Below are 12725 nucleotides of genomic sequence, written 5' to 3'. Positions count from 1 at the left end.
ATCTACTTTTACCAGTGTATCGCCGTGTGTACTTCGTCCACAGCAATCCCACCAATCGGTCCCAAACTGTCCCATTTAGAGAGTAAATTGCGTAAACATATTCTTTGTAAATCTTTACAACCATTCCCCGAAAGAACCAAGCAGGCCTGCCTTGTTGCACCGTCCAAATTATCTTCAAAACTTGCTAGCTCGAAGTTTGTTGTTGTTTCCCGAAGAGATCGGAGTAATACAACGGCAACACACGTCACCGCCGGATGTTCCGGCGATCATCCTGGAAATGAACTGTCGTCGCCAAAGTATTACTGTAGGTAATACGCTGACTATGGGTGAGTACCTCATACTATACATTTTCGTGACAATATGTGGTTCAATATGATGGAATTACGATACTATTTTATACATGAACTACCCACGTAGGTAGTATTGACCTCAACCGCAACCCACGACAAGATTAAAATGCGGCTTGAACATCAATGCACCTGTATTGATAATACAAATGTATGATAAAATAATAATACAACACTTACTGCTTAATGAGTACTTTTGTACTTTTGTTCTGTACTTTTACCTCAGTAATGTTTTGTGTACAAGTCATTATAACGCAAGTAAGAGACCACTGCTAAAAAGGACCACTGCCTTCTTCCAAGTAGAAATGAATACTCTCAATGTTAATTTGCTCATCTGAATAAATATCCTTAATCCTCAAAGGAAGGGTATCACAGAAGTCCACATCTCATTTGACAGTTTAAACAAAGACAACTACTGTATTTTGCTTAAGCTAACGGAGATAAATTGCTACATTTACAGAGGCAGTGAAAGGGAGCTTTTCTGAAATGTCAGCGTTTAATGAGGGGACCTTTGCACGGCCGTGATCGGCCCCACCAGCTGCAGGTCACATTGCTGCTTCATTACTATTTGCCCGAGGCCCCCGTGACCCTCCAGCCTTCATTTGCACCTGGGTGAGGACCACTCCATCACTGCTCAGGGGCCGAACCTCTGTGGGCCTGACACACACACACACACACACACACACACACACACACACACACACACACACACATCACACCACTGACATCATGAGTGCACGGCCAAGCCGCTGGCCTCAGGTATGAGCTGAAGCAACCATAAAATACTTTTGCTGTATATTTTAGATTTTTTTTGCCTTTTTGTTTTCAACTCTTGTTAATGGAGCTTGGTGCTGCATTTTATGATTTTTATTTTATTTGATGTGTTTTTATATGCTCTGTAATTCCAAATATAAATATGTATGACCGTTTTTAAAAATGAAACTTTTATGTAGCTTTTATATGTGTATGTGTGCTTTTGCTTAGAATAGAATAGAATAAAATTGAAAGAATACACTTTATTGTTCCCGAGGAGAAATTGGTCTTGGTCATAGTGCTACAATATGTTACTTCACAACACAAACATGTCACAGAGTAACTACTCTAAATTACATCAAATCAACATAAAATCCACCTGAGAACAACGTAAGCTATACATAAGACATCTTAGGACATGAAGGACACATCTGACTATACAGACATTAAACTTAAACCAACTTAAAAAGTGACTGTTAGAATGAAAGTGTATGTATTGCACTTGCTCTGTTGTGCTAAGATTTAGTATTGGAGTTCAGCTGCTTGATAGAGCTTGGGATAAACGATAACTTGAGGCTGTTTGGGTAACATCTCGGCACCTGGAATCTTCTCCCTGATGGCAGAAGTTCATATTCAGGAGAGAGAGAGGGTGTTGAGGGTCTGCAGTCATTTTGTCCCGCTTGTTTCCCCACTGCTTGCTCGTACAGGCTCTGTATGGGCTTGTACTTGTACTCTTTCCTCCCTGTTATCCTCATAGCTGTCTTGTGTGTGCTGACCAGCCTGCTGTGATTCCATATCTGATGATGCTCTCTGAATTTTCTGCTTTCCGTCTGTTTTGCTGGAAACGTATATGATGAAGTTGCTGTCGGCGGTACTGTATGAACAGAAAATATTTAGGTCAATCATTGGTAAAAAAATAAAAAATATTGAATCTAGGGAAATTAATCAATTTTAAAAAGGTTGCCAAAAAACTCCTAATATATATGATTTTCATTTTTTTTCTTCTTTTTTCTAATTATTTTTATTATTTCCATCAAGAAGCAATACATATATCAGCATACTGTGTAATTTCATACTTCAAACAGGATACATTTCCTACTGGTATCAGTATTCTTTTACTCCACATTTTTGACACAAACACACACATTTTTACACAAATCCACCCACATATCCACCCACATATATGTAATATATATGATTTTCAATCTATATATATTTTTTTTTTTCACCTCTACTCTCCAGGAACGCCCGGTAATCTGGCTGCTCACTCCGTCCAGCCTTCAGCCTGATGTTATGGTACTTTTTGACTAGAATGGAATACTAGAGATGTGTCTGTATACATTTTTAGCAAATTAAATACATTCAAAGTTGTGTAAACTGTGGCCTCAAGTCAGTGGTGCTCAAAAGTTAAATAACCACTTGGCACTATAAGCTAAAGTCTATTACTTTTTGAGTCATTTTAAAACCTTGTGAATTTTTCCTTGAAAGATCCTTTCTTCATTTAACTTCATTAAACACACGTTTCAGCTCTCTTCATAATAATATGTAGAATGAATAATCACATGATAACAAGGTGTTTGAAAATAAGAAAAAAGTGTTGCACACTCTTTTTTTTTATTGAAAAGATGCACTATACATAGAATCAGATGAACAGTAATAGCACATGAACATCAAGTGTACAGGCTTATGATGATCAAAATAAATAAAACATACAAAGCAAAACAAATGATAATCATTACATAGAATACAAATAAAAAGTACATGAAAACATAAATTTACAATTAGTCAGAGGTTTTAGGGGACAAAAGCTCTACAGTTTCCACAATTTTAATACTTTTGTTGTTATTCAACGATCTAAGTGACTTCATTAGAGATTTAAATTCTATGAGAAAAGGTACAAAATTAAGAGATGAATTAGAACATTTCTGCTTGTGAATATAATATTTGGCATTCAATGTTGCACACTCTGCAGAAGGCCTGAGGGCCGAAAACGGCGTCAGAATGAATAGAGATATGCATATGGAGCCAGAGTGTGTGACACTTTTTTCTTATTTTCAAGTCAACCCCCAGTGATCAGCACTACAATGCTACAAGCCTTGGTGTGCGTTACTTTATTAATAATAATAATAATGTATACTTTATTAATCTCGCAAGGGGAAATTACAGTGTTTTTCTCTCTGTTGTTATTACACACAGGCCTGAATGACACACACATGCTCAGTACCTATACACGCACTAATGGAGAGATGTCAGAGTGAGGGCAGCTGCCCATGTAAAGGCACCCCAAGCAGTTGGGGGTACGGTGCCTTGCTCAAGAGCACCTTGGCAGTGCCTGGGAGGTGAACTGGCACCTCTACAGCTACCGGTCCACCACCATACTTTGGTCCGTACGGGGTCTTGAACCAGCAACCCTGTGGTTCCCAACTTAACTCCCTACTGACCGAGCTCCTGCCACCCTAACAAGGCGTTTAAAGTCACGGCGTGCAAATAAAAAGGTCGGTAAACTGAACTGGGTTTGATTTGCGTCCACTGTGTTCCTGCCAATAACGCGAACCTGACTTTGGAGTAACAAGCTGTGCTAAATGCGCACACTTAGTTTACTCTCTTCGGTCCCAGGTGTTAGCATTTTGGGTCCGTATTCAGTACCTTTTGACTTTCCTCGCATGAAGATCCGAATGTGTTAGCCGTATGTCGCACCACAACGCAGATTGTAACAAAAGGGTGCCGGTGATGGAAAAGCAACCCCGAAAGATTTCTTGAACTGGACTTTTCTCCATCACCTTGTTATTTCAATTACATGTCAGAGAAGCCACGTTCACTTAGCGTGGCCGTGCGGACGCCGTTATTTAAAGAAAGCTCATAATGTGGGGCCAAACGTTTGATGATTGAGGTTTGATGCCCGAGGGCGACGTGAGAGTTACACCTCCACTCTAAACCCGTGCGGTTCGAAATGAGAACGCACGAGATGTTGTTACCGTCTTTCTTGTTGATTAAACCGCAGTGGCCCTTTGTTTGCCCTTTGACCTCACAGATTATAGGGCCTCGGTGTTAATGTACATGGCGCTTTATTTTTATTTTTCTCTCTGCGTTTGAAAAGCTCTGCGTAAACTTATTATAAAATAGTGAGTCAATACGTTCCTGGAGTTCAACTCATCTGAAAAGGTACTGAGCGACAGACAAACAGACAAAATGCAGCCCATGTTTTTTTTTTGAGAAAACAAACAATTTTAATTTATTATTAAATGACATAAATAAAACTCACAGCGAGTTCAAATACAAATAGATAGTTATGTACACTTGTTTGTGCATGGGGTGGGTGGGAGGGAGGGGGGAGGGGGGGGGGTCTTGACAGAACCCTGCCGGGACGCAGAAGGCACTTGTGTCTCTCAGTCCGATCTTGGAACATTTATTGCATTATCAGAAAAGGCACATTTATATGGAAAACACTGGACATTAATTTAGTCTATTTACACACATATACACATTTATGTTAGCAGAACCACTTTTTTTTTTTTTTTTTTTTTTCCATCTTATATATTTAAGACTAAAAAGAAAAGATTGCTCAGTTGAGTTTGGTGGTGTAATAACATGTTTTAAATGTGTAATAAGCATGTTGGGAAATTCGAAGAGCAGAGGCGTTGAGTTGTGACCATGCAGCTATTCTAAGGCTTAACATTCTACGTGGGAAAGTGTCCAACATGGAAGGATATGGATTGTCTTTGCACATCAACTGTTCTGTTCAGTGTGACTACCGCTTAACTTTACACCTTTGATAAATTAGAGGCTCTGGAACAAGTGATCTAAGCGAACAGGAGCCAGAGGAGATCCTTGCAGGTCTTGTGACATCTCATCTTCTTCCCCGCACCTCCAGCACACATACATTTCATACATTTCTTTGTATGTCTTTAGTCCTGCTCCTAAAGCCTCCGGAGAGTCGCAGTTTGAGCTCAGTAGCTCTGAGCCACCGGAGCCCAGGACGCGGTCAGCCTGGCGATGGAGCTCTCGAACTGGGCCCCGTCGCCGACGCCGACCTCGCCCAGGCTGGGGTCGTACATGGAGGAGGGCGAGGAGACGGGCAGCGAGGAGGTCAGTCCCGTGTAGGAGGAGCCCCTCAGGAACTGGGAGGTCAAGCCTCCGGGTATGGAGCCGGAGGCCGAGCCTGAAGGGGTCAGGGTGTTGCCGGTGACTGACCACAGGCTGGGGTACTGACTGTGGACCAGAGGAAAAAACAGAGGGTTATTATTATTATTATTATTATATTTTATTTATTGATATTATTTATTTATATTATTATTGTCCCATTCTCGGACCCATTTGTTGTTTAGATGTACTGTACGTGATTCCTAAAAAGCAACCTGAAACACGTGTTATGTTTTGAATATGCAGAAAGTTATGAACAATACAGGAGAACAATTATTTAACCCCTATAATAAAACAAAAAAATCCCCCAGATCCCCCGGTAATAATGTGTCCGTGAAATTGTTACTTATTTAAAAGTATGATCAGAAAAATATACTTAAAGTATTAAAAGTAAAAGGACTCAATGCAGAAAACTCCTCACATTTTAGAAAGTGGAAAGGATCCAAACAGCTATATAGTTGGGTCGTTTGATTTATAATAAAACATTTTTTGTGTGCAAACATCTTAATGTGTAAAGTAACTAGTAACTAAAGCTGTAACAGATGAATGTAGTGGAGTGAAAAGGACAATATTTCTGTCTGAAATGTAGCGGAGTAGGGGTAGAAAGTGGCAGGAAAAGAAAAGACTCAAGTAAAGTGCCTTAAAATTTGTACTTAAGTACAGTACTTGTTTAAGTCTACTTAGTTACATTCCACCACTGCCACGGGGACACTTTGGCCACCATCACTGACACATTAACTAATAAACACAAGAGATGCAACATCTCATGCTGATGTAATTCAACCTCAACTCAATCGTAGAGCAAGGCTTTGTGCAGCCACTGCTTTCATAGCACTGGTTTCAACTGTATGTGGTTGGGAAGCTCACCCGGAGTTAGATGTGGAGTTGGTGGTGTGGGACAGAGTGCCCATTCCTGTGGAGTTGGGGATCTGAAGAGCAGACCAGCTGTCATGAGTGGGCAGAGACCCTGAACTGTTGTCCATGTAGTTGTCTGGAATAAAAAATAAAATAAAAAATGAGGTACAGACCACAAATTAATGCAAATTCTCCCCGTTCGTTTTTGACTCCTCGCGTGATACTAGGGGCGGAACGATGCATCGATCTGGATCGATATATCGATATATAGTCCTCCACTATCCAATATGATCGATACAGGGTGAAAATATCGATACATATCATCTGTAATATTCCCCTTCTATTTTAGATTCCCACTTTATATTTATTCTTTTTATTAAAAAGAATAGTTTGTTTTTCATTTAAATGTGTTGGAAGATCTCAGTAATAAAGATGTCTAAACGTATTTTAGGTGTTTTTGTGGGGGGGTTGCTTTAAATGTAACTGTGTTAAATGGGCATATGTATATCGCCTCATATCGGCTGCGGGCCCCTGAATTGAACCAAAATCCTATCATGACAGACTTAGATAGAGATATCAGTAAATATCGTGTTGTCGTCCAAAGAATCAATATAATATCGTATCGCGATACAACCCGTGATTTACACCCCTCCGCTAGATTTTGATACATGGATGTGTTTTTTGAGGCTAGAAAAGGTCTTACTTGTGCTGGAGGTGCGGTGGGGGTAGTGGCTGGGGTACGGGGCCGCTCTGTGGCTCCTCAGGCTGGAGTAGCGCTCGCAGTAGGAGCCCGAGTGGCCCGCCGAGCCGCTGAACTGAGGAGGGCTGCTGCTGGGACAGATGGGACTCTGGCCTGGGAGGAACCAACCTCCAACTGTGGAATTTAACAAACCAAAATAAGTCTTATAACACAGCACAGTTCTCCGTATGAAGAAAAAAACTTTTATATAAAGTGTACAATCTACAATTGCACTAGCTGTATATCTTTTGCATCCTGCACTCAACCCATTCCGCCTCCTTTCTCTTATGCTCATGATGTATTGCTTATTTCTTATTTATGTCTAATATGTCTGCGTGTGTATGTACGCAGCAACCACCAAGGCCAATCCCTCGTAGGTGTAACCTACTGTGGCAATAAACCCTTTTCGGATTCGGATTCGGATTGGGATTTTGCCACCATGCCACTTCAGAAACGTAGAAAGAAAATGAGGAATGAAACTCACGCTGAGAGTAGCCAGACTGCTGGCCGTCCGCACTGTGATCGGGCATGTCTTTGTGGTCGCTCCTGCCAATCAAAAACAACAACGTTAGATGCCATGCTGCCAGTAACTCGGCTATTTGTGGAGACATTCGAGCTTCAGGCCTCTACCTTTCTTTGGCGTCCAAGAAGGCTTTGGCGAAGGGATTGTGCTTGATCTTCAGAGCAGTAATCTATAGAGAGGACGTGGCAGATGTTAGCGTTATCCAATCAATATCACCTCCAGACCCTCACCTGGGAGCGTTGATATGTTTCATGTAGAGCATATACAGTATATGCCCCGTGCGCACAACACTGACCTCTTCGTTCTGGTAGGCGGTGACTGCGATGAACTGTGTTTCGGGGAACGACTGGCTGCTGATCATCTTCTGGATGCCTCCAACCTTCACGATGTGTATCCTCGGCTCGTATTTGTGCAGAGAATTCAGCATGATCTATGGGGAGGGGGGAATCCCAACATTATAACAAACTGCAGGACTATTTCACCCAGTCAGTATATAGTACTTTTCTCAGATTCAAGTGGAGGTCCAACAGGAAAGAGACATAAATCCATAAATTGTTTTTCTCCTGATACTTTCTCCTGAGCCACCTTATTTGGCCATGTTTCAAAATAAAGGGAAAAAGAAATCCAACAGTTCCTAAAGGAAGTGGAAGGATATTTCATATTCCAATGGTAAAGTTGAAAGCGTAATTTTACATTGAATAGCCTCTTTAAATGGATATATCTTTTCTTTTCTTTTTTTTTAAGTGTCAGAAACGCTTTTCATATCACCCTAATTCCTGATATTCTTCCCATCTAACAGTCTCCTCACCTGTCCGCCCCCGTTGAGTTTATTGGAGAGTTTGACTTTGCTGAAGGAGACGGGCGCTTTCATCCAGTGCGCTCCGAAGTTGGGGGAGTCCGGGTGGATGTAGACGCAGCTGGGGCTCTGGGGCTCCGGTTTGCCACCGGGGACCCACTCCCCGTTCACGTATTTCCACCGGTTGTTGTCCGCCGCCACGAAATCCAGCAGCACCGAGTACATGGCGTTGGGGTCCAGGCCGCTGACGCTGGCTCGGAGCACCGGGAACATCCTCCTGCGGAAACAACAAGCGCGGAATCGGTGAGGATTTGTTTAAGGGCGTCTGCGAGAGCATTCTGTCATTCAAGTTTTTTCTAAAACACGTCGTTGTATTCGAGCTCAAACACAGAACCAAGTTTCGTTAGGTGACCTATTTTATATATATATATATATATATATATATATATATATATATATATTAACCTAAAAGGCCGCTCAGGCCTCGCGAGCAGACAGAGCACTTGTGTATTTATAGTTTATTTATTTGTATTTTACTTCATGCTGGTTGTGTTGTTCTTGGTTATAGTTTTTTTCTGGAAAGCACTTTGTAACCTTGTTAGGAAAAGTGATATAGAAACAATAGTAATAAAGTAATAGTAGTTTATTATTATAAATTGTATTATGTGCGAGCCTGCAAGATATCAAAATAAAAACCCGCTTTACGGCTATCACAATTAAAAACATTTTTATGAAGTCGTTTAAACTCATCACACTGAAAACCCCCGTGCGTAAAATGTGCCCGGCCTGTGCGCAAAAAGGACAACCATCGCCGCCACGGCTTCTCCACAGCCTGCTGCTGCTGCTGCTGCATCGGGACCTACCTTCCAGTTTTGGTGACAATCATCTCGTTGGTTAACTCTTTGAACTTGTTCCATAAGTCTGCATCATCCAGCGTCAGTTTAATATCCCTCTCGGACGCGTCTCCCTTCTCGCTGCCCTTCTGGAACTCGCTCTCCACGGCGCTGAGCAGATGCTCCAGGCGCTGGTCACTGTTGGAGGAAGTCATATTTCCGAGCAGTTTGTAGATCGATCTAAAAATCCAAGAGGTCTGGTGCAAACGGGTTGGGGGACGGGGGTGGGGGGGTGGCTCACTGACTCAGAGACAGCCGCTGGCAGAGAGAGAGAGAAGGCCCGAGTGATTAGGACTGCTTTCTAAAACCCTGAAGGCCTCATCATTTAACGGCCCCCAGGGACCTCATGGGGATGCGGGGGCGTGGTTTGTGCGCACACATCTCGCCTCTTTGACCTGGTTCGACGTCTCCAAACGCCTCCCCGCCCCCAGTCTGAACCTCTCTCCACAATATAACACAACTTTAGATGAATAAATTAACAATAAAACCTTTTCAATTTCAAATGATTTCCTCTCCCAACCAAACTCCCTCAAAAAAATGTACTTTTTACAGATGTCCTAGATCTTTAAAGAACTTCGCTGTAGGACATGCTGCTGGAGTGAAGTTTGGTGATTTCTATTTTTTGATACTTACAAATCAAGTGTGTTGCATTTGACGCCCAACACATTCAAAGCTTGGCGTCGAGACAAAAGAAGGGAAGCGAGGCCACAGAGCCGTGCCTTTGAACTCAGTTGTATATTTGCAAATAGTGCTAATCTTTTGTTGTCTCAAATCCACATGGGAGAGGGCTTGTGTTTACTGAGCATGGGCCATTAGGGCAGACTCTGTGTTCCTGTTGTGCCAAAGTGTGGACGGCCCACAAGTGATGCCTGGATTTACATAATGGGCCTGCATGAATCCCTCTGATATTAAATATTTCGGCCAGTTGGAGGCTGAGGGCCTCGGCACAGGCCATTTCTCCTATTCAAATAGAGACATTAACTCACTAAAGAAAAGCTGTGGAAAAGTCCCTAAACTTCTCAAATCTGCTTCTGTTTACTGGCTTGAGTGCTCTGTAAATAAAGATTATGGTTATTATTACTGGCTACACTTCAGTGTAGTGGGAATGTGACTTTTTTTTTTAATAGATTCGTGCCCTCTTTTGCTCTGACTGAAAACAAAGTTGCTTATTTTCAGTATTTGCACGCTATGCAGCTTTATACTTCTACTCCAATACATGCCAGAGGGAAATGTAGTTGAAATTGAAAATAGAACACTCTGCTGCTCTTTTAGTGGCCGTTCTGTTTGTTCTTTTCAAATGAACAGAACCACAAAGAGATAAAGCCATTGAAGTTACAGAAATATCTACACTTACCGGTATTTTCTATTCCAGTCTAGTGAATACAGTTTTTTTTTCCAATTGCTAAAACACAATTTTGCAAAATTCAAATTCACAAAACCACACACCCAAACTGCAAAATACCTCACATATATCCTGCAAAATGAAGCACTGCGACCAAAACTACATATAGCATGATCAAAATCAAACTTTTGCACCAAATGACACACACTTCACTCATATTACCAGATTTTTGTCTAACCAACTACACACTGTTGGGCATAATGAAGAGCACTCTAAGTGTGCTTTGCCATAATACTAAAATAGTTCAAATTGTAGAAAATTCTTCAGATAATGTTTTTTATTATTATTATGATTTTTTATGCACAGCAGATATATTTACATTGCACTGCACAAAAATATGCTCACCAAAAAAACTGTAAACTGAAAAAGAAAACTGCAGAAAAAATGTGCAGAAAAAATACATAGAAAAAATATATAGAAAAGAAAAGGTGCTCACCTGTGGTCTTTGCATAGTGCTTACTTCCTGATTGAAGTGGTAACAATGAACCATTGAGGTTTTTGGCCAGGTGGCACATATGTTGGCCAACTAGCTCATGTAGTGTCATTTTGAATGGCAGTGTTTTTTGAAATGGAAAACCTTTGTGACTTTATGTCAGATTGTTGTGTCTCATGCAGAGAACCGTGTTCAGTGCATTTAAAAAGTGCCACTTTGAATTGCAAAATGTGTGTTAAGCAGAAAATGTGTTTCGACTATTGGAGACTTGAGAGGGGCTTTTGCTCTCTGTGTGTGCAGTTGAAATAATTGTGCTATGCATGTCATTTTTATGTCATCTTGGGCTTTAAACATGCCCTGCCACACGTATTTCATTACTTTGTGGTAATGTCTGAAGTTCCACCATGGACTCTGTAACATTTTTTGTGGAAATAATGCCTTGGTTAACTTGTTTCAAGCCATTCTAGCGTGGTATAGAAAGCCTGCAGGAAGACTCAGCTCGATTTCTGCCAGTTCTCATTAATATTCAACAAGCTAAGCTGTTTGAATATGATTGGCTAACAGCTAGCCAATGAGAGCCTGGCTGTCAGAATCCTTTACCCAGCCCAACTGGGCGAGCTAATGAATAGTAATGAGCTCAGGCAATATGATGCCAGACTGACCAGCTTTTGTAATTGGCCTGATTTCTCTGCTTATTTCTTTTCAGTGGCTAGAGCTGACAGAGGAGGTAGCAGTTCATTTTCACATTCACAACATAACACAAACACATATGGACCTAACATATTTTAAAAACCCTGCTGATTAACGTTTTTCGCCGTTTTATAGACCAAAAAAAACTAATTGATTACAGAAAATCGAGAAGAATAATCGTCAGACTAACCGACAATGAAAATCCTGGTTACTTGCAGCCCTAGAATACTCCCTCCTCCAGTTGCAGGCCACTGTGTATTAATACTGAGCCGATACAGTATTCACTGTTCACACTCACGTTGTGCCCGTTCCGATCCTGAGAACGTTTTTTTTACGTTTCACGTGTGAGCCGTGTGGCTTTCTTCCCGTCGCCTGCTTTTCCACTGTCTGTGATGTACTTGGAATTGAGTGAGGGCTTTGGAGCGCGACTCCACTTTACTACACCACTTCCTCCACTTCTACAGAGGCCATAAATGTAAAGGGGTTCTCTCACACCTTTCCATCCCGTATCATTCAGTAGCCTCTTCCTTTTCCCTGTGTGTGTGTGTGTGTGTGTGTATATGTGTGTTCTTGTTTAATTATATTCGTGGAGTCCAATCACCGGGATTCCAGTATACTTGTGGAGTCCCGACAGCTTTGTGGGGCCAAAATGCTGGACCCCACAAGTTTAAAGGGCTGTTTGAGGGTTAAGACTTGGTTTTAGGATTAGAGAAAGAATTAGGCTATGGTTAGGGTGAGGGTAAGGGTTAAGGTTAGGCATTTAGTTGGTTAGGGTAAAGGGCTAGGGAATGCATTATGTCAGTGACGGGTCCCCACAAAGATAGTGCCACAAACCTGTGTGTGCGTGCATGTGTGTGTGTGTTTGTTTTTTTAAATTTTGGGTCTGAGAGAAAGAGACAGAGAGTTTTAAAAAAGTGTCTGCATGTAGGACCTAACCCCCGCAGGCCGGGCCTACAGGCCCTGCTGACCCCCGACAGACAGTCCCAGTCACAGGAAGCCGCCTCAGAACTCCAAATTAAGATACAATCCACTCATCGTGCCTGTTTGATAAATCAGAGATGAGTCGCCTGTAGCCGCAGCAACAAAAACAGCGGCGTGTTGTGGTTGTCAGGTGTTAACTGGTGATCGTTATTAAAGCACGAGGCAACACAAAG

At 41.7% G+C, this 12725-nt stretch overlaps 1 protein-coding gene across 1 annotated transcript; it reads right to left on the bottom strand.

Annotated features, from left to right (window-relative positions):
• Positions 1-4665: 4665 nt before the first annotated feature.
• tbxta (T-box transcription factor Ta) lies at positions 4666-9201 on the bottom strand. Its single transcript, XM_028597949.1, has 8 exons — positions 9017-9201; positions 8166-8430; positions 7653-7787; positions 7465-7526; positions 7319-7380; positions 6799-6969; positions 6108-6231; positions 4666-5309 (listed from the first exon to the last, which is right to left on the bottom strand). The coding sequence occupies exons 1-8, from the start codon at positions 9199-9201 to the stop codon at positions 5048-5050; spliced, it is 1266 nt and encodes a 421-aa protein (XP_028453750.1). The 3' UTR covers positions 4666-5047.
• Positions 9202-12725: the final 3524 nt, after the last annotated feature.

Source organism: Perca flavescens, chromosome 14 (genome assembly GCF_004354835.1).
Source record: "Perca flavescens isolate YP-PL-M2 chromosome 14, PFLA_1.0, whole genome shotgun sequence".
Lineage (NCBI taxonomy): Eukaryota > Metazoa > Chordata > Actinopteri > Perciformes > Percidae > Perca > Perca flavescens.
The sequence above is the reverse complement of the archived record's forward strand: the minus strand, read 5'-3'. Positions and strand labels throughout refer to the sequence as shown.

Excerpts from the sequence above, each read along its gene's own strand:
- tbxta (XM_028597949.1), bottom strand. The coding sequence starts at position 9,201 with ATGACTTCCTCCAACAGTGACCAGCGCCTGGAGCATCTGCTCAGCGCC. Across the intron at positions 7,527-7,652 it reads CCGCCTACCAGAACGAAGAG|ATTACTGCTCTGAAGATCAA; the intron begins GTCAGTGTTGTG and ends TCCTCTCTATAG. Across the intron at positions 5,310-6,107 it reads AACTCCACATCTAACTCCGG|TCAGTACCCCAGCCTGTGGT; the intron begins GTGAGCTTCCCA and ends TCTGGTCCACAG.